The 25,623-nt window shown below is 44.3% G+C and overlaps 1 protein-coding gene across 7 annotated transcripts; it reads right to left on the bottom strand.

The window, feature by feature from the left end:
• Window positions 1-1,324: 1,324 nt before the first annotated feature.
• Window positions 1,325-25,389, bottom strand: Znf18 (zinc finger protein 18). Of its 7 annotated transcripts, XM_060363489.1 has the most exons (9): window positions 24,651-24,767; window positions 23,632-23,705; window positions 22,856-23,161; window positions 16,352-16,839; window positions 15,029-15,218; window positions 14,582-14,673; window positions 9,142-9,226; window positions 8,285-8,398; window positions 1,325-2,573 (listed from the first exon to the last, which is right to left on the bottom strand). In XM_060363489.1, the coding sequence occupies exons 4-9, from the start codon at window positions 16,736-16,738 to the stop codon at window positions 1,690-1,692; spliced, it is 1,752 nt and encodes a 583-aa protein (XP_060219472.1). In that variant the 5' UTR covers window positions 16,739-16,839; window positions 22,856-23,161; window positions 23,632-23,705; window positions 24,651-24,767; the 3' UTR covers window positions 1,325-1,689. The 7 variants fall into 7 exon arrangements, with proteins under 7 accessions (XP_060219472.1, XP_060219471.1, XP_060219470.1 ...); XM_060363488.1 differs by having other exon boundaries at window positions 22,856-23,705; XM_060363487.1 differs by lacking the exons at window positions 22,856-23,161; window positions 23,632-23,705; window positions 24,651-24,767 and adding an exon at window positions 25,290-25,389.
• Window positions 25,390-25,623: the final 234 nt, after the last annotated feature.

Here is a 25,623-nt window from a genome sequence, read left to right on the forward strand (position 1 = left end):
CACACCCTAAGGCTCAGGGAACATTGGGAAGACAGAGTGAAAAAAATTGTAAAAGCAGATCAACGAGGTTTCTGTGAGACTGTGTCCCCTATGAATGTCAGAAGCTACACCCATATAAAGTCCACCAACATAATTGCCCAAATATGAGCTGACCAAAGATGCCAGCAAACATGCCAAACTGTTTGGAAAATGCCTACAAGGCATCAGCCTTAAAGAAAGAACTACAGGCAAGTGAGTAAAGCTGGGGGTGGCAGAGGTGTTCCTCCCAGGGAAGAGCACACCAATCAGTTGTTCAATGCCAAATGGTCAGCCCTGAAAACAAACAAGTAACATTATACAGATTTTGCATGTTACATTTAGGAACATGTATACATATATTTTGTGTGTGTGCACGTGTGCACATGCACACAGTAACATGGATTAAAAAAGAGGCCATGAATTTGAGAGTGGGGAGGGGTACAAAGGTTTGGAGGGAGAAAGGGGAAGGAGAAAATGTAATTACTTATCCTCTCAAAATAATTTTTTAAAGTCTACCAGACAGAGACAGAGAAAGGGAGAACAAACATTACCATTACTGCTTTGGGAGCCACTTTAAGAACCTCAATCTTATTATCCTGTATATCTCTGTGATGCAGAACTGACTCCAACACCAGCTCCTCCCAATTTCCTGCTGGCATCATCTGTACTCCTCATGCTCGCGTTATAAGAAGTTAACAGATATCTCTGGGAACCCAGGAAACCTACCTTAAGTTTTACCCCTGCCCCTCTCATTGTCCTGACTTCCTGACCCTTGCTCAGAATGAGTCAATGAGACCAAGGAAGGGCATCTTGAGTGATGATACAAGTCTCACTATACCAAGGTAGGAAACTGTGACACACAACTTGTGATTACAAGGACAATTGGGCAGGTTAGACATATGTGTTAATAAAGTCCTAGGCAGTATTAAAAGCTACATCAACACTATTGACTTCTTCCTAACACCCTACAGATAATAAGGTAATACAGAACATTTTAAAACATAAAACACTCTGGCAAAAATAACAGCCCCAAGAAGGATGCCAGGAGAAAGAGGGGATACTCGAGGCATGTGATCAGTGTGATCCAAGACAGACTCAGGAAAGGCTCATCACAAACTGACTTACCTGAAATAAAGGTGTGCCCAGCATGGACTTTGCTTATTTAACCAGTTTCTGCTACACTGCAAACCTGACAGGTGTCTATGGGCTGGTCCTGGAGCTCAATTCCCACATGGGCTCTTCTGTGACTGTGGTATGCTCAGAAGTGACAGTCAACACACAGTGAATACAGCAGATACAAGGAAGATAGAGACCAACTCAGTTCAGTTTATTTCAAATAAGAGACAGTTAAATAAAAACTTTTGTCACCTGTCTGACAAAGATGGCATGCACTCACAGGCCTCCCAACCTCCCTGTCTGCAACAGCCTACTCTAGAATTCAGTTCTAAAGCTTATCTCAAGTTCTCACTGGCAACAGCAACTGTGGCCATGCTGGTCAGGCTCTCATCAGAGAAAACTATTAAAGCCATTATCTACATGACATGTCTTTCCCCGAGAGGTCCAAAAGAGGGACCAGCTAAAACAACAAACACCCTTTTCGTGTTGCAAAAAGAAATATTAAACCAAGAATTTCAACTCAGAATACTCCAAGTCAAAATAGTGCCCAGCTCCTCACCTTCCAACCTGCAAAGAGGAAGAGGTTTTTTCTGGTTGCCTTCCTAAAGGCAGAGGGGAGCAGGGCTCCAGTGGCCTGGCAGGCAGCACTGGAGGTGTGGGTGCTTGGCAGGGCTTCTTCCCCAAGTGTGATCTCTGATGTTTGTCAAGGCTGGAGCTCCAGCTGAAGCGCTTGCCGCAGTGGGTACATTTATAAGGTTTCTCACCCGTGTGAACTCTCTGATGTCTATTGAAGTTTGACCTCTGAATAAAGCTTTTCTCACAGATGGGGCATTTATAGGGCTTCTCTCCTGTGTGGATTTTCTCGTGGTGTCGCAAGCCTGAGAAGTCACTAAAGCCTTTCCCACAGTAGTCACATTTACAGGGCTTTTCTCCTGTGTGAGTTCTCTGATGTTTCACAAAGTCTGAGCTCCGCAGAAAGACTTTTTTGCAAATGGGGCAATGAAAGTATGTCTCTCCAGTATGAGTCCTTTGGTGGAATACAAGCTGTGAATTCCTATAGAATGTTTTGCCACACTCTCTGCAGGTGGGCAGTTTCTGGGCCATGGGGGCTCTGGCCTGTCCCTTCTGAGAGGCCTCTCTCTTCTCCAGCCACAAGACAGACAGCTCTCCAGAAGCACTCTGTGTGTGCTGACCTAGCTGTCTGCCAGAGGCCCTTTCATGAGGAAAGATCTGCCCCACTGTCCCCTCACCCTGAAGACTTTCCAGAGCCTCAGGAACATTTTCTCCTCCAAAACGATGCAGCTCACTCTCACCAAAGAAATCAGTCAAGGCAGTCTGCGGTGGTGCCTCGCCTGATGCCTGACAGAAAACATCCAGCAATCCCTGGTCCCTGTGATTTTCCAAGTTTAGGTTCTCTTTGTCATTTTCTTGTCTGTCTTCTGAAAGGAAAAAGAAGGTTTAAATGGTGGTACCTGCTTTGTTTGCCCTGTCATCCAACTGATGCACTGTTATCTGACTGATGCAAAGGTGGCGCCAGGCAAGCATCAACTTTCTTTTTACTGAGCAGGTATCAGTGAATGTAGAATAACACTATCACCTGGGTGCCTGAGCAGTCCAGACTCACTCAGCCTGTGCTAGATTCAAGGCTAATTCAATTGGTTCTGGCTCTGAACAGCACAGGCTCCTAGGGGGCTTTTCTGACCCCTCCACAAGCAGACAGCATGCACTTCTAAAGGGCCAAAAAAACCCAAACACATTATACTGTGCTAAGATGGTTGATTTTCTTTTTGAGATTTGTGTTTATTATCTTTAACCATGTGTGTGGGGGTATGTTTATGTATATATACATGGAGTGCAGGTACCCGAGGAGGCAACACACATGCTCTCAACTGCTGAGCCAGCCCTCCAGCCCCAAGATAATCAGAGTAAGAATTTAGAAAGAGGAAACATACATGAGAAAACCAAATCATGCCCAACAGCACTACCACACATGACAACAGTTTCCTTCCAGTCTTTGCTTTGAGGCCGGGCCTCACTCTGTGGCCCTGGCTAGTTTTCATTGACGAGACTTGCCTCAGATTCAGACATCCGCCTGTTTCTGTCCCAAGAGCTGGGATTAAAGGTGTGTGCCACTACCAGGTGTGGACTTCCTAATTTAACTTGCATGTCCATATGTATAACCTATTTTCAGATATAACTGATGTCACATTAAACAACAGTTCCATATCTGGCTATATAGCATTTACACAGTAAATATTGATACTGGTCTATTTAATATTTAACATAATTTTTTTATAAGAACCAAAGGAAAAACTGGAGGCACGGGGGTCAAAACAGAGTTTCTCTGTGTAGCCCTGGCTGTCCTACACATAGTTCTATAGAACTATGTAGGCTGGCCTTCAATGCAGAGATCTGCCTGCCTCTGCCTCCTAAGTGCTGGGATTAAAGGCATGTGTCACCACCACCTGGCCAAGAAACTAGAATTTAATTAATAAACTTCATTAAGGAGTAATTTTAGTATAGGTTCAATGCAATAAAGCTATATTGTACCACACTACGTACATAGAAATGTTGTATGTGCCTTGCTATTTCTGTATGTTTCTCGTACTCTTTTGGTTTTCCTATGTTGGTCAGGATAGCCTCAAACTCCTAGGCTCAGGTGATACTCCTGCTCAGCCTCTTGAGTAACTAGGAATTTGGGTACTGGACTCCATACCCAGCTATCCATGTTTTATTAACTTGCGTAAGGAATTACATTTTTTCTCATAATGTAGGTTTCTGATTACTACTTACGATACATATGATAAAGATTTTATTTTGGTTGGAAGGTTTACTTAATTTTTTAATTACTTTATCCCTATAACTCTAAGCTTCTATTCAGTGCCGGGCATAGTTTCATATACCTATAATCCCAGAATGGAGAGGTGAGAGAGAAAGATCACAAATCCAAGGGCAGCCTATGCGACACAGCAAGATTCATCCTTTAAAAAAGTAATCACCCTGAGCTACCAAGCGGGTTCAAGGCCATTAGGTCTATTAAGATTGGACCCAGAGAAGAGCATGTCTGATTGCATGCGGGTTGATGCCCCAGGTCCCACCTCTGAGAAAAAGGTATCGGACGGGTCTGATGCTCTTTGGGTGGATGACACCTAAATGAACATCAGTACAAAGTCCCAATTTATTTCTAATATCAGAGATCAGACCTCTACTCTTGCCTGATGCGTCTAAAACAAAAAGGGGGAACTGTAGAGAGCTGCCTAATGCCGCGCCTTAAAGATGGAGCTGGTTTCCGCCTTCCACCTTCCCGATGGTGAGTGCTCTCTGTCATGAACAACTCCACATTTGGCTAAGGCTGAGGATCTGGCTTGCTTCCATGTATGTGGACCTATCTGCATTGCCCACGTGGCACGCCTGGGTTGGCTACCCAGAGGCTATTTAAGCTGTGGGCTGGCTTTCCCCAGGGTCAGATGATTGTTCAAGGTTCCTGAATAAACTGCATTGAAAAAAAAAAAAAAAGACTGCCTCAAAATTTTAAAAACCAAACAAAAATCTAAGCAAGAGACTGTTTTTTTTTTAATTTTTCATCAATTACCCTTTATTCATTCTGCATCCCCCCATAAGCCCCTCCCTCCTCCCCTCCCAATCCCACCCTCCCTCCTCCCTCTGCATGCATGCCACTCCCCAAGTCCACTGATAGGGGAGGTTCTCCTCTCCTTTCTGATCTTAGTCTGATCTTAGTCGACTGTTTTCTTTTCTACCCTCACTTTTACAACAGCCTTCCAGGTCCAGGTACCTGTCAGAGAACTAGAACTGAACACGTTCCTTCTTTGAGTGCCAGAACAAATCCTACTCAAAGGGTAAAGCACTGTCTTTTACCTTTAAAGATATCTTTATAAACAGCACCTTAAAAAGCTGAGTAACAGCCACCATGAAAGAGTTAAAATAAAAACATTGCGAATTTAAGAATTCCCCACTGTGGAAACCTATACTGTTAATCACGTATTTACTACAATAAATATTACTGTTACAAGCAATTTTTTTCACAAGTGCTTGTCCATTTTCTGATCAATACCTAAAAGGAATTCCTCAGAGCACAACTACTATACCTATGGCATGAACACGGTTCTTTCTTAAAAAAAATATTGTTTTTAGAGTTCTTTTATGTGTGTGCCTTAGTATGCACCTGTGCACACAGGAGCATATGTAACTGAGAAGAGAGTATCAGATTCCCTGGCACTAGAGTTACAGACATTTGTGAGCTGCTACGGAGATCCTGAGAACCAAACCCAGGTCCTCTACAGGAGCAGTGGGAGTCCTAAACCACTGCGCAACTCTCCAGCTACTGCTCTTGCTGCCTAACTTCAGGCACCTGAACTTCCAAGAAGGGTTCCCCCTCCTCTGCTTGTTGTTAAGCTGGGGAAATGGGGAGGGCCAATATGTGAGTACGGGATGCTTTTGATATGTAGACCAGTGAAAACTGGATTTTTGTTATTTTAAGTGTTAATTCTTCAGTGATGAAAGGATGAATCCTTCTCCCCCACATCTGGGAGCTATTTTTCCTACTCCAGGACTGCTGTCCAAATTTTACTGAGAAAGCAATTTGCTCTCATCAGCTTGCTTTAATGTTCTCTATTTTAAGAAAAATAAAATAGACTATCATTTATCTATCAAGTTCACCAAAATGTTTTATACCAATTTGGTTGCAAAAATTTTGTTCGGAAATATTTTTGTGTGTAGTTTTTATTAACTTTATAAGTATGTGTGTCTGTTAATCTTTTTCCTCAAAGATTTCTTTGATCGCCTCTGTACATAGAAACATGTTTCCAATCCAAACAGGATGCAAATACCCACTCATTTTCTTCTGTGTCTACTTTGCAAATTATCTTTTTAAAATTGAGTTCTAACTTTATTTTGTTAAGCAACACAGGCAAAACTCCCCAGTGGTTCCCTTACATCCCCCCACAGAGAAGCAGCTCTGTCCACAGATCCCTGCTTCTTCCTTCATCAGCAGCAAACCTGACAGGCCCACTCCATTTTCTGGGCTCCTTCTGTGACACCATGAAGCATCCTCCAACTTTGTTCATGATTCTTCTCTGCTGTTACAATATCTACTTGGGACTCACATAGCTGGTTTTGGTTGTTGTTTGTTTTGTTTTGTTTATCCCTTGGGACTCTGACTACAAATGCAAGTATACAACTTTCTGAGGTTGACCCTGCTGATCTGCTTTCACTCTGAACTGTCCTTCCACATGGTCAAAGAAAAGAGCATTTCTCTCTCGTGACTTCTGCACCTGGTCTTACTCCTTTATGACAGTGTGGCCCACTGTTGAGTTTTCCAGCTGGCCCTTTCCTGTCTGGTCACCGTAGCTTCTGCCCTAGTTCAAAGTCTCTTCCCTGTGCATCTGGACCCCCACTTCTGACCCTGCACAGGCTTCTCTTAAGTGTTCTCATCCCATCTGGCCTCATCACCACCAAATTAGTCTTCCCATACTTACTTCTAATACCCCTTTCTCTCAATTCAATCTCAGGCTACAAAGACAGGCTTATGAAAGGCAGAATCTAATGGCACCATGTCAGCAAGAAGGATGGATTAAAAAAAAAAAACCCAAATTAAAACAGAAACAGGATAAAGTAAGTTGAATATCACAAACAAAATCCTACTGCTCCTTTAATCATCTTTAAGGGAAAGGTAAAACCGTGCCACAAACAGCTATCTAACAACAGTAATTACAGAATAATGATAAGATAATAATAATGACAATGGGCTCAGCATGTAAGACCACTTACTGTTCTTGCAGAGGACCTGGGTTCTGTTCTCACCACCCATGTGGAAGCTCACAACTGTTTGCAACTCCAGTTCCAGGGAATCTGTTGGCCTTTTCTGGCCTCCTTAAATACCATGCATGAATGTAGTGCATAGACAAATGCAAGCAAAATACCCATACAAACAAAATTTAGAATTTTTTAACCCTGCAATGTTGATCCCACTAAGTGAAACAGACAGCCTGCTCTTCCGGGGTAACACTCATGAAGTATCTTCCAACTCTGCTCACCAGTCTTTCCTGCTGACATGACACAGTTTGAAATCAACTGCTCCAAAGGACCCGTTGTGAAATAGTGAATATATTGCTTCAAACTAAAATTAGAACTGAGTATAATATGTTCTTTGCATGTATAAAATCTGGCTTGACTCCCAGGCCCCCCAAAAGTTGATAATAAAGCCCTATCTATCTGTTCCTGTTCTCTGTAATACATTAGCAAAAGAAAATAATTACACTCCATTAGGAAAGGGGTAACTTATCACACAGTTTCTACCCTGAGTTCTTTTCCTTTCCCAAGGTTCTAGAATTCAAGGCATGCATGAGCGAACACATGAGTACGAGTAAACTGTTACATTTTCTATGACTGACATGTTTTAGAAAGCATCCAAAGCAGAGGGATGCTCAACACAATAAAATAAGATGTATTCCCAGTCTTCAAACATGTTAAGCATCAGTTAATGTTGCTATTTAATGAGGTCCAGGTACACAAAACCTAAACAGAACATTCTTCTGTTTTTTTGTTGAGGTTAGGTGATACTAATGACTATAATCAGGGTTAAGATTTCTGAGCCAGCAAGATGGTTCAGTGGATAATAGTAGTTGCCACACAAGTCTGATAACCTGAATTTAATCTCCAGAACCCACATAATAGTTGAAGAAGATTGCATAAAGCCGTCTTCTGGTCTCTACATACATGCAATGGCACAGCATGGCACCTAAACACAGATCATAAATACAGAATAGCAGTAAAATAATTTTTTAAAATTCCAAAACGGAATTTTCTCTGAATTTCTTTGCTAGTATAATGGTTATTGCATGGGGTCTTTATGAGGAAATTCTAACTACTTATATTGGCCTCATTTTGTTTGAATATTAATTCTCTCTGAGAAGAAAAACTATCAAAATAGACAAGACTGAAAGTAGATCCAACATGTGGTCTTTCTTTCATGGTTAAATAAATACATCAACATCCCTGAATCCACCAACTTTTAGTATTCGAGTGAGATCACAGTTAGCTCTAACTGATGTTTGAATAAACACTTTAGCTCCCACCTCCAACTTAATCTGAGGAGGTCTGAAATGGCTAGCAATCGGTGACATCCACTGACCTTTGCAGGTGGGTCTTGGCATCTTCTCTGTCACATGAAGGTGCAGCCCCGCCAGCTCTTCCCCATATTCTGCGAAGTTAGTAAGGTCAGGCTTGGAATTGGACGTGCCTGCTACTGAGAGGTAAATTTTGTGAGCTTAGATGAACAATGAAGTCTGAGAATTCAAACTGTGTCTTTTAAAAGAGAACCCTAGACATGGAGTCACTTTGAAGCACTCACCTGAGAACTAGATAAGGATATTTGGTGGATTCCATGATAATATGAATTTAGACAGGTGACAAGAGCCTGGGGATTACTAGCAGGCTGGTACACAGATCAGGACAGGGATTCCACCTTTTTAATGCAGTCCAGTTTAGTAGGAAAAGAGCATGGACTTGGCCAGTCACAGTTGATTCCATCTTAACTCAGCCCCGGGGAGCTGAGGAAGAGTAAGTCCTTGATCTGATGCTCACTTCCAGCATCTTTCAAAGCAGAATGCCATAGGTGGGCATGGTGATGCAGGCCTTTAATCCTAGCACTCAGGAGGCAGAGACAGGTGGATTCTGTGAGATCAAGGGCAGCCTGGTCTCTACAGCAAGTTCCAGGCTCTAGAGTGAGACCCTGCCTCAAAAAAAGGAAAAATAAGGAATGGAGGGTGGGGCGCAGCATCGCCACGCTCATTTATTTCATACATTAAAGGTGTTGCTATATGTAACAGAGTTGCACAGTTCTAACAGTATCAGGATGTTCTTACTTGTAAGAACACATAGCAGCGTCAATGACTCCCTTTACCCACAAACCTTGAACAGATGTCTCTAGAAATACCCAAATTTCCCAGTCTTTTCTTCAACTCCTATCAAATGGACCCATGCCCTCACCTCCTGAGACCATTTTCCCGTAAGTCTCCAGCATGAGATCCCAGTACTGCTCCCTCTGAGTAGAATCCAGCTGTCTCCACTGTTCCTGGAGAAAAAACACAGCAGTGTATCATTCCAATGAAGGTGCTGAAACCTGCTTCCCAACTGCAGAAGGCCCAGAGGGAGTAATGTGCGGTGGACCCTGGTCAACGGGATACCTAAGAACTCACAGGAACACAAGTCAAGAATAAAGAATAAAGGGACCAATGGGGGATGACAGGCTTCAGATCAGCATGTCTTGCCCATTTCAGAAAACATTAGGGGTGAACTTCTGCTTTTCTGTGCTACATATATGTAGGAGTGAAGGGCACCACACACTCTGATCCTTGTTCAAAATCTTTCAAAAGCTGTAACAAAGCTCTTTGGACACTGGTTTTCTGCTAGCACCACTGTCGGAAACCTAGAAATTCAAGAGAGCAAATAGTGAGAAAAGCAATTATAAATGAGTGAGAATGTAACAGTCAATAACTGCAAAGCCTGATTCTGAAGCAAAAGCTGGTGTCGTCAAAAGCTTCAGGTGCTGCAGCTGCATACATCTGGTGGCCCTTACAGGTGACCTAACATGAAGATGGTTTTACTCTCAGTGCTCCTGAGCAAGCCGCTTCTGCCCCGCCCCACCCCATTACCTAAAGCAGCCTTTCTTCTCCCCTTGAGATGCAGGCCAAAGACCGAAAGTGGGGAAGGCCACCCATCTACTTTCAAACTGAACTTTCGGCCTCCCCAGAAGAAGCTGGCATTAGCAACCCAGAGGGACTGGCAGCACTCTGAAGTCATACATACTGGACCCTGAGTCCCAGATTGGCCACTTCCTAGCTGTGTGATCTTGGGCAAGTCACTTACCATTCTGGAGTCTTGGGCCTCATGCTGTCACCACTGAGCTCAAGAACTAGTTGGAAGGTTGAAAGAAATAGTACAAGTTCTAATCACTGCTACTACAGGACACTGCACTTCACCTTCAGGTCTAAAGCAGGTCTGCCACCTGGTGTCAGGCGTGTCTCCAGGAGAGACACCAAAAGCCGTGAATTAGCAGATGCCAGTTAGGAAGAGAGGGAAAGGGGGAAAGAATTTTTTTGTATGAAAAAAACATCAGAATGCTCAAAAATTCTCTCAATATACTTAGCTATATTTAAATGCAAAACTAAATTTAAACTTATTTTGTTACTGTGCCACTGAGTGAAACTCCTGGAAACTGCCTGCCTGAATAAATATTGCTAAATCCAGGAGTCCTTGGTTTGAACCAAGACCCTGGTTGGGGAACTAGGAGAAAAAAAACAAGCACCTGACAGAATGCCAGCTTTGCTGGACACTGGGCATCTCCCATGGCCCAGAACAGCTGTTACTAAGTGCAGTGACAAACAATAGAGCACAGCACCTGAAGCAGCATCTCTAAATGCAGAATGCCACGGCTGGGCTTAGGACAGCCCAGAGCACGGGGTCAGGACCACTGAACAGTGCACTTCTGGCTGAAAGCCTCACCCTCCAGAGCTGCCAAGAAGCTGAGGCCTGAATGCAACCCCTGGTGGATGCAGGGAACCAGCAGCCACCACCTTTCCCTTTTAAAGCCCCAGTGTGGACTCTGTGGACAACCTGTGCTGATGGAAAATCTTGTTTCCCGTGTGGAAAGAGCACCATCTTGTGGGCTTATGAGCTATGCCACCTTCCACTCCAGTAGTGTAGGAGTCCTACCCAGACATGGTTTCTGATAATCACATACTATATAGGGTAATCACGCCCCTTCAGCATTCTGACATGATTTGCAAAATTCCCAGGGGGTATTTGCAAAATTCCCAGGGGGTAGGGGTTATTATATTTAAATTTCTCTGCATTTCCAAAGGATTAAAAACAAAGGTTTTTGCTAAGGCTGATGATAGGTTTTTCATTTCAGTGCTTGGTAGGTAGTTGTCAGCTGATACAGGAACTGTGTGTGTAGTCACCAATGAGCTAATAAAGACACTGTATGAGTGTGTGTGTGTATAGTCACCAATGAGCTAATGCAAGCACTGTGTGTGTGTGTGTATGTGTGTGTAGTCACCAATCAGCTAATACAGGCACTGAGTGTGAGTGTGTGTGTGTGCAGTCACCAGTTAACACAGGCACTGACTGTGTGTGTGTGTGTGTGTGTGTGTGTGTGTGTGTACAGCCACCAATCAGCTAACACAGGCACTGAGTGTGCATATAGTCACCAGTTGTCTAATACCAGTTGGCTATACTCTGTGTATAGTCACCAATCAACTAATACAGGACTGTGTGTGGGTGTGCGGGTGTTTAGCTACCAATAATGAATGATGCGGCTGAGCATTTGAATATTTGGGGTTTGTTTTATTTTATGACTGGCCTCGAATCCTAATCCTGTGGCCTCAGCCTTCTGAGTGCTGGAACGACAGGCAAGTGCCACCATGCCCAGCCTTGCTCTTTCAAGTTCTCCAGAACTGGTGATGGCTGGTGTCTCTCCTGCTTTAAATATTCAACGGTACCGTTTTAACCAATGCTCTGGGACTATCCCTACATTCTCCAGAAATAATAATCCTTTGATAAAGTGACAAAGATAGCTTGGTCCTACCATAAAAATAGACAGGTAGACCACTGGCATAGAATAAAGGATCTGAAAATAATGACAAAGCTAGGTACATTTAATTTTTTCCCACAGAGGTGAAAACTTACATAGGAAAAAAGATAGCTGTTCAACAAACGGTGCTGGCAAAACCAGTTATCTACCTGAAGGGTGAAATCAGATTCTTATCTTTCACCTTGTACAAAAATCAACCCAAAAATGAACCATAGACTTTAATCCAAAACCTTAAGTGCTGAAACTTCTAGGAAAAAAACAAACAAACAAACAAACAAAAAACACAGGAACTACTCTTCAAAACAATGGGGTAGGCAAGAACCTTCTGATTAGAACTCCAATTGCACAGGAACTGGCAGTACCAAACACAGGACCAAGTGTCAACAGATGGACCACATGAAACTCAAAACCTTCTGCACAGCAAGGGAAACAACAAGCAGCTGAAAATACAACACAGCCACAGGGTGGGAGAAAATCTTTATCAGCCGCACTGCAGGCAGGGACTCACACCCAGAACTTACAAAGAACTGCAGAAATCCAATACCACGGAGTGAACTACCAATAAAGAAAAAGGAATCATAGGAGGAGATGAGAGAGGAGGGGAGGGGTTGGGAGGGGAGGAGGGAGGGGGCTACAGCTGGGATACAAAGTAAATAAACTAATTAATATTAAAAAATGTAATTAAAAAAAAAGAAAAAGGAATCAACAGACAGTTTTCAAAGGAACCTTAGCCCTAGGAGGAGGTTTCTCTGGTGCTGTGCCACAATCCCCCCAGTCTATTTTCACGTCTCTGGGTTCAGTTACCCTTGTCAACTGCAGACTGAGAGCATTAAATGGAGCTTTTCAGAAATAGATCCTAGGTTTTAAATTGTACATTCTTTCATTTATAATTTGTGTGCTTATTTGTTGTTTTCTGAGACAGTGTCAGAGACTCACTATATAGCCTAAGTTGGCCTTGAACCTACAACCCCCTACTTCATTCTTTCAAGTGCTAGAATTACAGGTGTGCCACCACACCCAGCAACTGCATCGTCCTGAGTAGATGACACAATTGTGAACAGGATGTGAGTCATCAATTTAGTCAGCCTATCCACCCTGCACACACTACCCACCCACTTGTCTTTGGCAGCTCTGGCTGCTGTCAGACTCCCTCTTGCAGTACAGCAGTGCTTCTGTCCACCTGGCCCTTATTTTACTTAAGAGAGGCCCCAAAGCACAAGAGAGGGAGGACATGCCTGAGAGCCATCATGAAGTGCTTTCTGGGTGGAAAATGGAAACATTCTCTACTCACTAAGAAAAAAGCCATACACAGAAGCTGCTGAGATCTGCAGTCAGAACACATCTCCTATCCATAAAATGGTGAAAAGGAAAAAATGAATGAATACTAGTGTTCCTGTCACACCATGAATTGCACAAGTTACAGTGACAGTGGATGAGAGTGCTATCATCCACCCCATTCCATCTTGTCACACAGGTCTGTGCCACCTGACATCGGCACAAAAAGGGTGAGTAGTTACATGTTAAGACACACTGATACAGGAAACCACTCTCATGTAACTCTCATTGAGTGCTGCTATAATTACTCCATTACTAGATGTCAATGTTAATCTCTTACCTTTCATAACTTACAAATTAATCTTCCTCAGAGGACTGGCAGGATAGGAAAACCCCACTGTATGTACAAGGTGTGTGGTTAGCGTTATCCATAGTTTCAGACATCTCCTGGGGTCTTGAAATCACACACACACACACACACACACACACACACACACACCTAAAAAGCCTGGTCAAACGAAAACAAACTTTGTCCAAACACCTGTCTCCCTAAGCAGAGCCCAAGAATATTTATAGGAAAGCAAAGCTACCCAGAAGCTGCTTGAGATGTAGCTCAGCAGTAGATGTCACTGGGCGTGCATGAAGACCTAGGTGCTATCCCTGGAATGGACAACAGAAAACCAGAGAGAAGACATTTTAAAAACAGCGAAAATAAATGCATTATGTATCGGGAAAAGTAAAATGAGTTATTTGGTAAAATTCCATTTCACATAAAATTCTAGAAAATACAAACAGATGTGTGCTAATATAATGGTGTCTCAGAATGGTTGGATACTAAAAATGACAGGAGACAAGAACTGAAAAAGTAAGCAAGGAACTGGACAGACCCCTTGGCAGTTAACAGCACTGGATGCTCTTCCATAGGACCTGGGTTCAATTCCCAGCATCCACATGATAGTTCACAACCATCTGTAGCTCCAGTTCCTGGGGGTCTGTCTCTTCTGGCATTCATGGGCACCAGTACGCACCAAGGAAAATACCTATACACATACAAATACAATCTTTTTTAAAAAAATACTTTTAAAGAAAAAGTTCAAAGGTATTTTAGGCGATATTTATTCTTGATTGTGCTGTTTTAGGGCTGCATTCGAACATCAGAACTTACCAAACTAGATGTTTGAGTGTGTGTAGTTTACCAACATTATCCCTGTGATGTCAAAGAGGAAAAGATCACCTGTCACACAGGAGAAATAGCCATTCCAAGTTTCTAACAGAGCCCTGTGTGGGAAGCTCATACTAGGAAATGAAAAGGCCTTTCTTCAAAGCCCTTTTCTCAAAGTAATAATGTTTAAAAAGCAGGAACTACAACATTTGAACAAAGACTTTTCCCAGAGGCAGGCTTCCATTAGTCAAGAGGACTAACGAGAGGGGCAGGGACGCCACTTGGGGCTTAACCCACACACACTGCAACAGGTATGCCCCCCTCTCTGCTGCTCTCCTAAGTCCGTGTTCCCATCAAGCCTCCTGGGCCAGGGGGCCAAGGCAGAGGACCCGGCTCACCTGGTGTAGTGCTGGGAGAACTGCTGTTCCTAGGTCTTGGTCTCTGATAGGCCTCTCCTCAAGGCCGGCAGGAAGCTGGGAAGCAGCCAGAGCTATGGCAAAGAATAAGAGGCCTTCAAAATCCAGATGTCTCCCTTAGCTGCTCCCCAGGGGTCACCATGAAATTCTTCACAAATTAGAACAGTTTGCAGTGTCAAATTCAAAGGCTCTTGTTTACCTCCTAACAGCTACAAGCCCCTCCAAACTTTCAAACAGTCTTACCCACGTCTTTTCCAGCTCCCTCCAAAGAACCAAAACCCAAATGGTATGGCCCGACCACACAATGGTTTATAATACAGACTCTGGTCATGTCCACACCTTCTGGACACATTGTTTCTTTCAGCATACAGTAGCCCCCAAAGTTCCGCCAGAGACCACCACATAGCACAACAGATAACTGCCCCTCACCTAATTCTGGCTCCGTGTCTGATTCCTCTTTCACGCCATGGCTCAGCAGGTCTCCAGATGCTGGAGGTGAATTCTGAAGGGGCAGGTCCTGGGGCACCACATCCAGGAGGGGCTCTACCTTGTCCCCATGGCAGTGTGTGGTGTTCTCCTTCTCAGACGGGGTCTCTTGTCCTAGAACTTGGATGCTGATCTGGACACCAAACAGCAGTAATTACCAAAAGATGTAGAGTCAGGATTGCTGAGAGTTAATGAATTGGCCTTCTACAACAGACCCCATGAGATAAACAGTCTTATGGCCATGGGACAAAAGAGAAAACCCCTTTTGAACCCAGGAAAAAAGAAAATACCAGAAGCTGAGGCCTGAACCAAGTCATGCTGCTAATATTCTGGTCTCCTAGACAGCCTCCAACAGATAAAACTCAAGGCTGCTTTTTAGCAAATCAAAATTCCTAAGGTGGTATAGGCAGAGACTAAGCCATAAAACTAAGTAAGATATGAGAAGACGCAGATTTGATGTAAGCAGTATGTACTGTGGCCTTTGTTTTCGGTTCTGGGGAGAGCTCCTTGAGCCTCTTTAGCACAGGAATCTTTCATTATGTATAATGCAGACTTTTCACCCACCTCTGAGCCTATGCTGGGCAGCCAACTCTTGGTGGCCCTTAAATAGCTTCAGGATGGAATCTTGCTGCCAGAACTAGCAATCATGGAACTCCAGGCTTAAAACTTTCAGCTGACCCCACCTCCAAGTCCAGGGAAGGGAATGGGACCAGAGTCATTCAACCACTGATGGCAAATAAGTTAAGCAATTGTACCAGCATGGTGAGACCCCCAGAAAAAATATCTAAACAATGGCATTCTTGAGGGGCCGGTTGGTGAACTCACTGAGGTTCTGAGAGAGCTGCACACTGAGAGAGGATGGGGAGCACCCTGCATCTCTCTTCCATTTGTCTACTTGTGAGGTTTATTCTACATAATAAGCTGGTAAGAGTAATGAAGGTATGTTCCTGGGTCCTGTAAGTCACCAATCATCAAACGGACCACCAGTTTGTTAAGACACCTGATCTGTGGCATTTGTGAATGGCATCTGAAGTGCAAGAGCTGCTCTGTGTGGCTGGGCTCTGGTCCTGTGCAGATAGTTGTCTGACCATGACTGGCGTGCTGATACTTGGTTTATATCAGAGAATCAAAGGACTGGTTGTTGGTTTGGAAACTACATATTTGGGATCATAACAACTATCATGAAAAAAAAATTGGAAAAGAAAATAAATCAGAGCAGTCACAGAGGAACTTGAGCTTTACTCACAGACAAGCTACTCTGCTTACCCACTGCCACAGCCTCCAAGGATCTCCCTTCAAGCTTTCCACGAGGGTCACTGCCTCCTCTCCACTGCCCGGACACTGCTTCCTCACCCATGTCTGGATCTCGCCAGGGAGGATGGTCAGAAACTGCTCCAGCATGAGGATCTCCAGGATCTGCTCTTTGGTGTGAACCTCTGGCCGGAGCCACTGGAAACAGAGCCTCCGAAGCTGTCTCAGGGTCTCCTGGGGCCCAGACATCACCTGGTAACGAAACTGCCTGAAAAGCTGCCGAGCGGTCTCGGGGTTGGCGAGCTCTCTTGGCTGGGTAGCATCTGATCCAGAACATGTGGAATCCTCTGCCTTGGCTAGAGAAGGCAGCAGGCCCAGGGCCTGTCCCAAGTCAACAGGCATCGTCTGGCTTCACGGGGCCTTTTAGGTGAGTGGCTTCCAGGATGGAGCTGTCTCTGGAGAGGCCTGTGTCTTCCAGGGATGCTGAAGAATGACACCCACTGCTGTACAAGAACACACATGATCAGAACAATACGTGTGACTGCCCCTCCCCCCCCGAAAAGCCTGCAGGCTTAACTGTTCAATGTGTACACAGTTCTAGTTTAAGAGGCTATGACACAAAATACACCTTTCTCCTGTCCCTACTCATATTCTGCACTGATTGTCAAATGTCCAGAGACTCTATGGAAGAATGTACTAAATAGGTAGGCATGGTGTAAGCTTAGCACTTAGGCTGAGGGAAGAAGTTGTTGAGCTTGAGGCCAATCTTAGCTATATAACAAGTTCAAGGTACATCTCAGATATGTAGCAAGACCCTATTTCAAAAAAGAAAGAGGCTGGCACACTTAAGTTTGATCCCCAGAGCCCATGGAATGAGAGAATCATTTCCAAAGGTTCTTCTCTGACCTCCATACTTACACTGTCTTGTGCACATCAGTGTCCACACATACACAATAATAAATCTTAAAACTTAAACTTTTAAAAAGAAAATCATGAAAGAAATGCACACATGAAATCAATTCACTATGAATTCCCAAGTAAACACATACTTCTGTATCTATGTACCTGTAACCTAACACATAATGCTAGTTGGGGTTGGGGCTATAGCTCAGAGTAGAGTGCCTACCTAGCATGAACAAAGTCCTAGGTTCAATCCCTAGCATCTTTAAATTGGCACAGTGACTCATGACTGCAATACCAGCACTTAGGAGGTGGAAACAAGATCAGTGGTTCAAGGTCATCCTCAGTTACAGTGTGAGTTTAAGACCAACCTGGGATATGTGAGACCCTGTCTCAAAGTAAGACTAAATAGATTATATAGACACACAGATACACAGATAGACAGACGAGAACAAGAGCTATCAGTGCCCTAGGAATACAGGCTAATATTGAATATGCTTCCATAACAGATGCACAGGTCTCCTTTACTATGGACTCCTGTCTCAACATACCATGTTATCACAAGGCTAATGCAACAGGGCCAAGAGAGCATAGACCAAAGGCTATAGTTTCAACTCTAGGCCAAAATAAACCCCTCCTTCTTATGCCTTGTTTATCTCAGGTATTTTGTTACAATGGCACAAGCTAGCTAACACAGCAAATGATTTAGAAGACAGCAAATGAGGCAGTGAAAAGGGAAACAGTAAGTGCCAAAGTTATTATTAAAGTGTTTTCAAAGGATCATTTATTCTGCTAATAGCTGACTTTATTACAGGTGCTCATAATAGTGGGTCATTGGACTGACCCTTAAAATGTCATGAAGGAAGGACCGATCACCATTTCTTTATAACACTAATGGCACATGCATGAGCACATGTACACACATGTATGTACAAAGATATACCATATACACATATATGATAATACATTAAATTAAAAGGACAAGAGGGAGGAGGACAAAAAGGAGGGAGGGAAGAGAGAGGGAACAGTAGAAAGGAGGGAGAAAAGGGGAGAAAGAAAGATAACGGTAACATTAAAAACCTTTTTCGCAAGGATGCAAAAAGGAGAGGTAAAAACTTAATGGCGTATGTTTTTCAAGTGGCCTTCGGTACGTTTATGGGTTTTATTTTTTGACTTTTGTTCTTGCTTTAAAGAGCCTGTACACTTCGTTCATATACTCAGGTAGTACTCAGTACTAACACTGCGAAAGTGAAAAATATGTATTGGGGAGGGTACCATTATGGCCCTGGCAAAACAAGTGATTGATAATACAAACTGGTCGGCCAGCTACAACCAACGCCCAAACTGGAGAAAACATGTAAAACAGCCAGTTTCAGGCATTCCACGCAGCAGGTGAGAATGCAGTCCCGAGAGAGACTGCTGAGGTAAGCCATGAACATATTGGCTGGCTACGTGAGAACAACTTAGCCACAGCACAGGAAGCTCAGTTCAACTGGAGTAGTACTGAGGTGACAAGCGCAAAGCCAAAAGCTGTTGGAGTGACTCTACTCCGACGATCATGGCAAGGAGGAACTTTGGGCATTGGGACAGATGTCTGTATCGGGTATACCCTAAGCCCAGGAACAGGCTTGAGACTGCTTATTACCAGAATGAGACACCAAAGTTTAACACAGAGCAGAACACACACAAAAGGCCAGTCAGGAATGGGGCACTGGAATTTTTAATAACTCCAGCACGCCAGGCCTACACAATGAAACCCTGTCTCAAAAAACCAGAGAGTGACAAGCACACTCTCACCTGCCCTAGCAAAACCTAAACCAAGGTGCTACCAGATCCACAGTAGCAGTTTTGTTCCATCAACTGGGAAAGCTGTGGGGAAGCACCCTGCTCCTTACAACACTTGCTCCAGCTAAGTGTAAAATAAAGCCTAGAGTAAGCAAACTGCCTGCTCCAACAGACAGCAACGTTCCTCAACAAGATAACTGGCCTTCAGCATCACTAATGCCCCCACTGTAAGAGTGAGAATGTATCCCAAGATTACTAGGTATACAAGTACGTAGGAAAACGACGCAAAGGCAAGAAAAAGAAGCAGTCAACAAAAACCAACTCCAAGATGGTCAAGACCTTAGAGAAAAACTACTCTAAGTCCAGCATAAAAATCCTCCAAAAATTACAATTAAAATACAGTTTACATGGGACTAGATAGAATGCATACCTAGAGTGCATAAGGCTCTGGGCTCAATCCACAAACCTTAAATCATGCATACAAATATACATATACCACCCACATACACACCTCACACCACACACACCGCACATATGCCACAGACACACAGCCACACGAGCACACACACCACAGCATCCACACACATGCACACAGAGTCATGAACAGATTTTTCAAAAGAATCAGGAAAATTTGTCACCAGTGAGTATGTGCTACAAGAACAAAGGGCATTCGTTCCTCCAACTGCTAGAAAACTCAGATCTTCAGAAAAGAATAAAAAGAAGCAAAACAGGTTGATGTGTGGTGAATACAAATACTATACTATTTTCTTCTGATAACTTCCTTAAAAGGTGAATGGGTGCTGATGAGACGGCTCAGCGGGTCAATTGACTTGCTGCCAAGCCTGACAACCCGGGTTGGCTCCCTGGGACCCCACGGTGGAAGGAGAGAATGAATTCCGTAAATTGTGCTCTGACCACCACACATGTATACGTGTATATCCACATACATGTACAATAAATACAAATGTCATTTAAATTTTTAAAAATAGTTAAGAAATATTAAAATTGCATGGGGGAGCACACACTTAATGAATTGTTGTGTCAATATATTTGTGACTTGCCAAATCACAAAAAGAAAATGGAAGCTACGGATGGGGAGGAGGGTGCCAGACAAGAAATGAGAAGTGTTAACTGAGATGTAAGAAATGGCAGATCTGAACTGGGACGTGTAAATGGTGCAGTGACAAAGGAGACTCTACTTACAGTTTAAGGATGCATGGTGTTAGCATTGGCTGCTCTTCCAGAGGGCCCATGTTCAATACTCAGCACCCACAGTGATCCCTAGCCATCCTCTGCTAGCACCGGGCACACACACAAAGGGGCACAGATGCACATGCAAGCAAAAAACTCTTACACGCATAAAATATAAATAACTTATTTTAAAAAAATAAAGAAAACCCGGAAATGTCATAGGAAATGAAAACTAATTTTAAAAATGTATGGAAAACAAGATGACGCAGTAAAGCCCAACCACATCAAAAACTACATTAAATGTAAAAGGAATGAAAGCTCAAACTACAAGATAGCACCTTCAGATATTAAGAAGCAAGGCGCAGCTAGATGCCACCTGAAAAAGACGTTTTAGACCTAAAGCTACAATAGCCTGACATGTTGCTAAGTGGTTAAAACACTTGAATGCCTGTATACAATCCTGGCTTCCAACCCCAGCACCACAGATATTAACTCGTTAGATAGAAAAAAAATAGTTCAAAAATAAAATTAAATGTATTCTACATGAATATATTTTTATTTAAATTACACTGTAGTTGAAGAACGCATACTTGAAGTTTTCAGTTGTGTAAAACTTGTGCCTAGGATTTGTTTTGATTAGTGTTTTTTATGTGCTTGAATTGAACATACTGCAGCTGTCAGGTCTAATTTTTATTGCTTCTGCACTAAGGTGGCAGAGTATATGAAAATAGAATATAGCATAAGCTTATGAGACTCGACACGGCTACTTAGTATATTTGGTCAAGCTGACTGAAGACTTAGTTTCTATTGCTATGATGAAACACTGTGACCAAAAGCACCTCTGGAGAAATGGGTTTCACGAACACTTTCCACCTAACAGTCCACCATGGAAAGTAGTCAGGACAAGAACCCAAACAAGAGAAGAACCGGGAGGCGGAAGCTGATGCAGAGGCCATGCAGGACTGCCTACTGGCTTGCTCAGCCTGCTTCTTCCATTTAAAACCCAGAACCAATAGCCTAAGGATTGCACCACTCACAACAGGCTGGACCTCCCCTCATCACTAATTAAGAAAATGCCCTACAGGCTTGCCTACAGCCCTATCTTAGTGGAGGGAATTTCTCAATTGAGGTCTCCTCCCCTCAAGAGACTATAACTTATGCCAACTTGACATAAAACTAGACAACACAAAAAAAAAGGAGGGGGGTGGTCATTTTATTTTGAGAAACATGTTGAATCATCAATAATAAGTAGTATGGCTATAACAGTATTGACAAAAAGGGAAAATAGAGGGTATGTCATTAAAACAGATGGGTCAGATCATATAGAACATATAACCCAAGTGTACACACACCTAGTATCAATTTTTGTTGCTGTTTTAGTCAGGGGGGTTAGGGTGTGTGTACGTTTGAGGTGGTTGATGTTTTGATATAGGGTCTGTCTCTGTAGCCCAGGCTGGCCTGGAATGTAACTGGAATGTAACTGCATTGCATGTGTCAGCCTCCCAAACCCTAGTACTACAGCAGTGAGGTGCTCTGCCTGACTTCTATGAACCAATGCTAAATCCCCTCCCCCGGCAGTATGCTTAATTCAATTCCATAAGAAACACACAGAAAAACAAACCATGTAACAAACCATACAGCTGGGAACTTCATGAATGTATTCTGTAACCACAGTGTCCTGTGTCCTAGCTAGGGTTACCAGAGCCACTATTATGATGAAACACAGCCAGAAGCAAGCTGGAGAGGAAACTGTTTATTTGGCTTACACTGCCACATCATAGTCTGTCAATGAAGGAGGTCAGGACAAGAACTCAAGCAGGCCTAGAACCTGTTGGCTGGAGCTGATGCAGAGGCATGGAGGCGCATGGCTCACTGGCTTGCTACTCTTGGCCTACTCAGCCTGCTTTCTTGTAGAACACAAGACCACCAGCCCAGGGTGGCACAGCCCACAACGGGCTGGGCCCACCCCCATCTATCACTAAGAAAATGCCCTACAGCCGATCATAAGGAGGCACTTTCTCAGCTGAGGTTCCCTCCTTTCAGATGACTCCAGCCTGTGTCAACCTGACATAAACTACCCAGCACAGGTGACTCCTTGATAACCCAACAAACAGATCACTGTTACAGCACAACCTTCCTTTCTTGTTCATCCTCAGGATCAACATGAACACCAATACAAACACTCCGAATCTCAAACGTTGCAGTCTTTACGAATTCCAACACTTGGGACTGGAGAGATGGCTCAGCGGTTAGGAGCTCTTCCAAAGGACAGGGGTTCAATTCCCAGTACCCACACAGCAGCTCACATCTGGGTATAATGCTCATTCCAAGGAATCTGACACCTACACACTTTTTATTTTAATGCACATAAAGTTAAATAAATTATAAAAAAAAGAATTCCAACACTTAAAACACAATCTCTTTAAAATATTCAATCTCTTAAAATCCAACATCTTTCTAAAATTCCAAAATATCTTATAAAAGTTCAAAGTCTCTCAAGTATGGGCTCCTGTAAAGCCAAAAATAAGCTAAGTGCTTTCTTGCTTCAAGAGGGAAGAACCAGGGCAGTTACAATCAAATTAAAGTAAAAACAAACTCCAACTGTGTAAATAACTCAATGTCCAATGTCTGGGATCCACTCACCATCTTCTGGGCTTCTCTAACTCTGCAGCACGCACAGACTCGCATTGGCTCCACCCGGCTCCACTCCACAGCTGCTGCTAGTCTTGGTGATCGTCCCACAGAACAACGGGGCTGCACTTTCACCAGTAGCCTCCCCTCGATTCTCTTCATGGGACCAAGCCTCAACTTCTTTCCATGGCCCTTTCATGCCTTCAAAACTAGTGCCACCTAGGCGATTCTTTCACTACCAGTTTCAGCAGCCAGCACGAGGCACAACCTTGGGTCACCTCTGGAACAGAGCTTCTGTGTGCTGGCTCTAAGAAAACACTTTCCAGAAAATTTCACATCGGTGATACACATCTTTTTTTAATCACCACTAATTTCTTAGCTCCAGCTGACCAGAAAAGATTTTACTTTTTTGGTTCAAATCTCTTATTAATCACAGCTGATTCTTCAGCCCCTACCCAGAACGGCAGAGTCTTAACTGAAAATATGCAACAGCCTCCACAGTGTTTAAGGGACTCTCAAACTTTTTTCCGGATCTTCAGAAGCCCAGGCTTCTGTTCTCACCACACTCTATCTTTCCACAGAACACCTCACCAAAGCTCTGAACACTCAAGGGCTTTTCTAGCCCAAAGTTCCAAAGTCCTTCCACATACTCCCTGAAGTGTCAGGTCTGTCAAAGCCCATACCCTGCTATGCTGGTATCAACTTCTGCCCTAGTTAGGATTACTTCTGCTATGAAGAAACACCATGACCAAAAGCAAGGTGAGGAGGAAAAGATTTACTTGGCTTACATTTCTACATCATCATCCATCAGTGAAGGAAGTCCGAACAGGAACTCAAGCAGGGCTGGAACCTGGAGGCAGCACTGACATAGAGGCCAGGAGGAGCGTTACATATGGGCTTGCTCCCTGCTTTACTCAGCCTGCTCTCTTACAGAACTGAGGCCCACACTGGGCTGGGCCCTCTCCCATCCGTCACTAATGAATAAAATGGATCTTAAGAAGGCATTTTCTCGGTTGAGGTTCTCTCCTTTCAGGTGACTCTAGCTTGTGTCAACCTGACATAAAACTTGCCAGCAAACAGTGCAATCAAATTAGAAATCAACACCAATAAGGGATCTTGAAATACTAATTTGCAGAAATTAGTAATCAGTAGTCAAAAGACATCACAATGGAAATTAAGATATATTTTCAAACAAAATGATCATGAATCAGTTATCAAACTTTGCAGCTCACAACCTGTGGGTCGCAACCCCTGGAAATTCGAACAACCCGGGGTCGCCTAAGATCATAGGAAAATACAGGTACGCACATTTATGATTCATAACAGTAGCAAAATTACAGCTATGAAGTAGCAAGGAAAATAATTTTATGGTTGGGAGTCATCACGTTGAAACAAACTGTGTTAACGGGTCGCAGCACTAGGAAGGAGGGGGAAAACGTTCAAAGAATCCTGTTTTAGAAATGATACATGCAAAAATTCTTCACTATCTGAACCAACTTTTCCTGAGTTTTAGAAAAATAGGAGAGTTTCAAGCAGCAAAATTCCCACCTGTGGGCTGAGTGAGTTAATGCCTAAAACTAATCTGGAGAATTAATAAATATTCAAGAAACAGTATTCTGGGAACACTAAACCTTACATATTTAAATCTTATAATACTAACACTACTTGTTCTGTGCAGTAAAGGCCGAGCGCTAAGGTAGCCCGCAGGCATTTATTTCTGAGAAGACGCCCATCTACTCAAAATCAACTTTCTTTATAGGGACTTCTGGATTTTTACCCTGAAGGGGATTTCCTTCTCACTCCTCACCTCACAGAAGGAACTAACGATCATCGGTTCCGTTTGTACTACCGACGCTTCAACATATCGAAATGGAATGCGCATCTAGGTCAGCGTTCTCCTGTACACACGTAAAATACACACACACACACACACACACACACACACACACACACGGTTGCACCCGTAGGTAGCCCTTTTGTTTACCAGCTCACAGTAGGCTTTGCTCGAGCTACAGCTGACCTTCCCGGCTTCCCAATAGAAGTATTAAAAAGTATCTGATTGCTCCAGGGCTCCCAAACAGCAATCGTTCAAGGCCCGGAAGCCCCAGGGCAGGACTTTTGGGGGGCTGCGGGGCGCGTCTAGGGTTGTCACTGAGGACGGGGTAGCCAGCGGCTGGACCCCCGGCGAGGTGCCACCCCCGGGGGCCTGCCCGTCCGGACCCCTCTCCGGGGGCGGGCAACCCGGAAAAGCCCACAGCCCACCCTCCGTTCCGCCCCGAGTCCCCTCCCCCGCAGGCGCCTGGCGCGGGCGAGCGCTCCGGGCGCGGGCCGGGGCCGCCGTCCCCGCCGCAGCTCGCTCCCGACAGCTCGCGGGCTGGAGCGACCGCGGGCCTGACCCCAGGAATCGGCGACCCCGCCCGTCCGCCCGCCCAGCCCGCGCGCTTACCTCGGCCCCGGCCGCCCGCTCCGCCGCACTTCCGGAAGCCGGACAGCCGCGCGCCGCCGCGGCCCTGGCGACGCGCGGCCCCGCGCCGGGGAGAGGGGCGGGGCAAGCGAGGGGCTGTCCCGAGCCCGGCTTTCCCATTGGTTCCCGAGAAGCGCCACGCCTCCCGGCCCGGCCCCCCGGAGCAGGGGCTGGGAGCTCGCCCGTCCGACCGACCGCCGCTCCCGCCGCCCGCTCGTCTATCCCGGGCAGCGGCCACAGCTTTTCCGTCCGTTTTCAGGCCGTCGTGCGCTGGGCCACAGCTGCCACGAAGCCTGGTTTGACAGAAGCCTCGAGT

The sequence above is a fragment of the Meriones unguiculatus genome, chromosome 11 (genome assembly GCF_030254825.1).
Source record: "Meriones unguiculatus strain TT.TT164.6M chromosome 11, Bangor_MerUng_6.1, whole genome shotgun sequence".
NCBI classification, from domain to species: Eukaryota; Metazoa; Chordata; class Mammalia; order Rodentia; family Muridae; genus Meriones; species Meriones unguiculatus.

Bases quoted from the DNA above. Each gene is read 5' to 3' on its own strand.
- Znf18 (XM_060363487.1), bottom strand. From the start codon at position 16,738: ATGCCTGTTGACTTGGGACAGGCCCTGGGCCTGCTGCCTTCTCTAGCC. The intron at 15,219-16,351 runs GTAAGCAGAGTA...TTTGGTGTCCAG, and splicing joins CTTGGAGGCTGTGGCAGTGG to ATCAGCATCCAAGTTCTAGG. The intron at 2,574-8,284 runs GTCAGTGGATGT...TTTTCCTTTCAG, and splicing joins GCCAAGACCCACCTGCAAAG to AAGACAGACAAGAAAATGAC.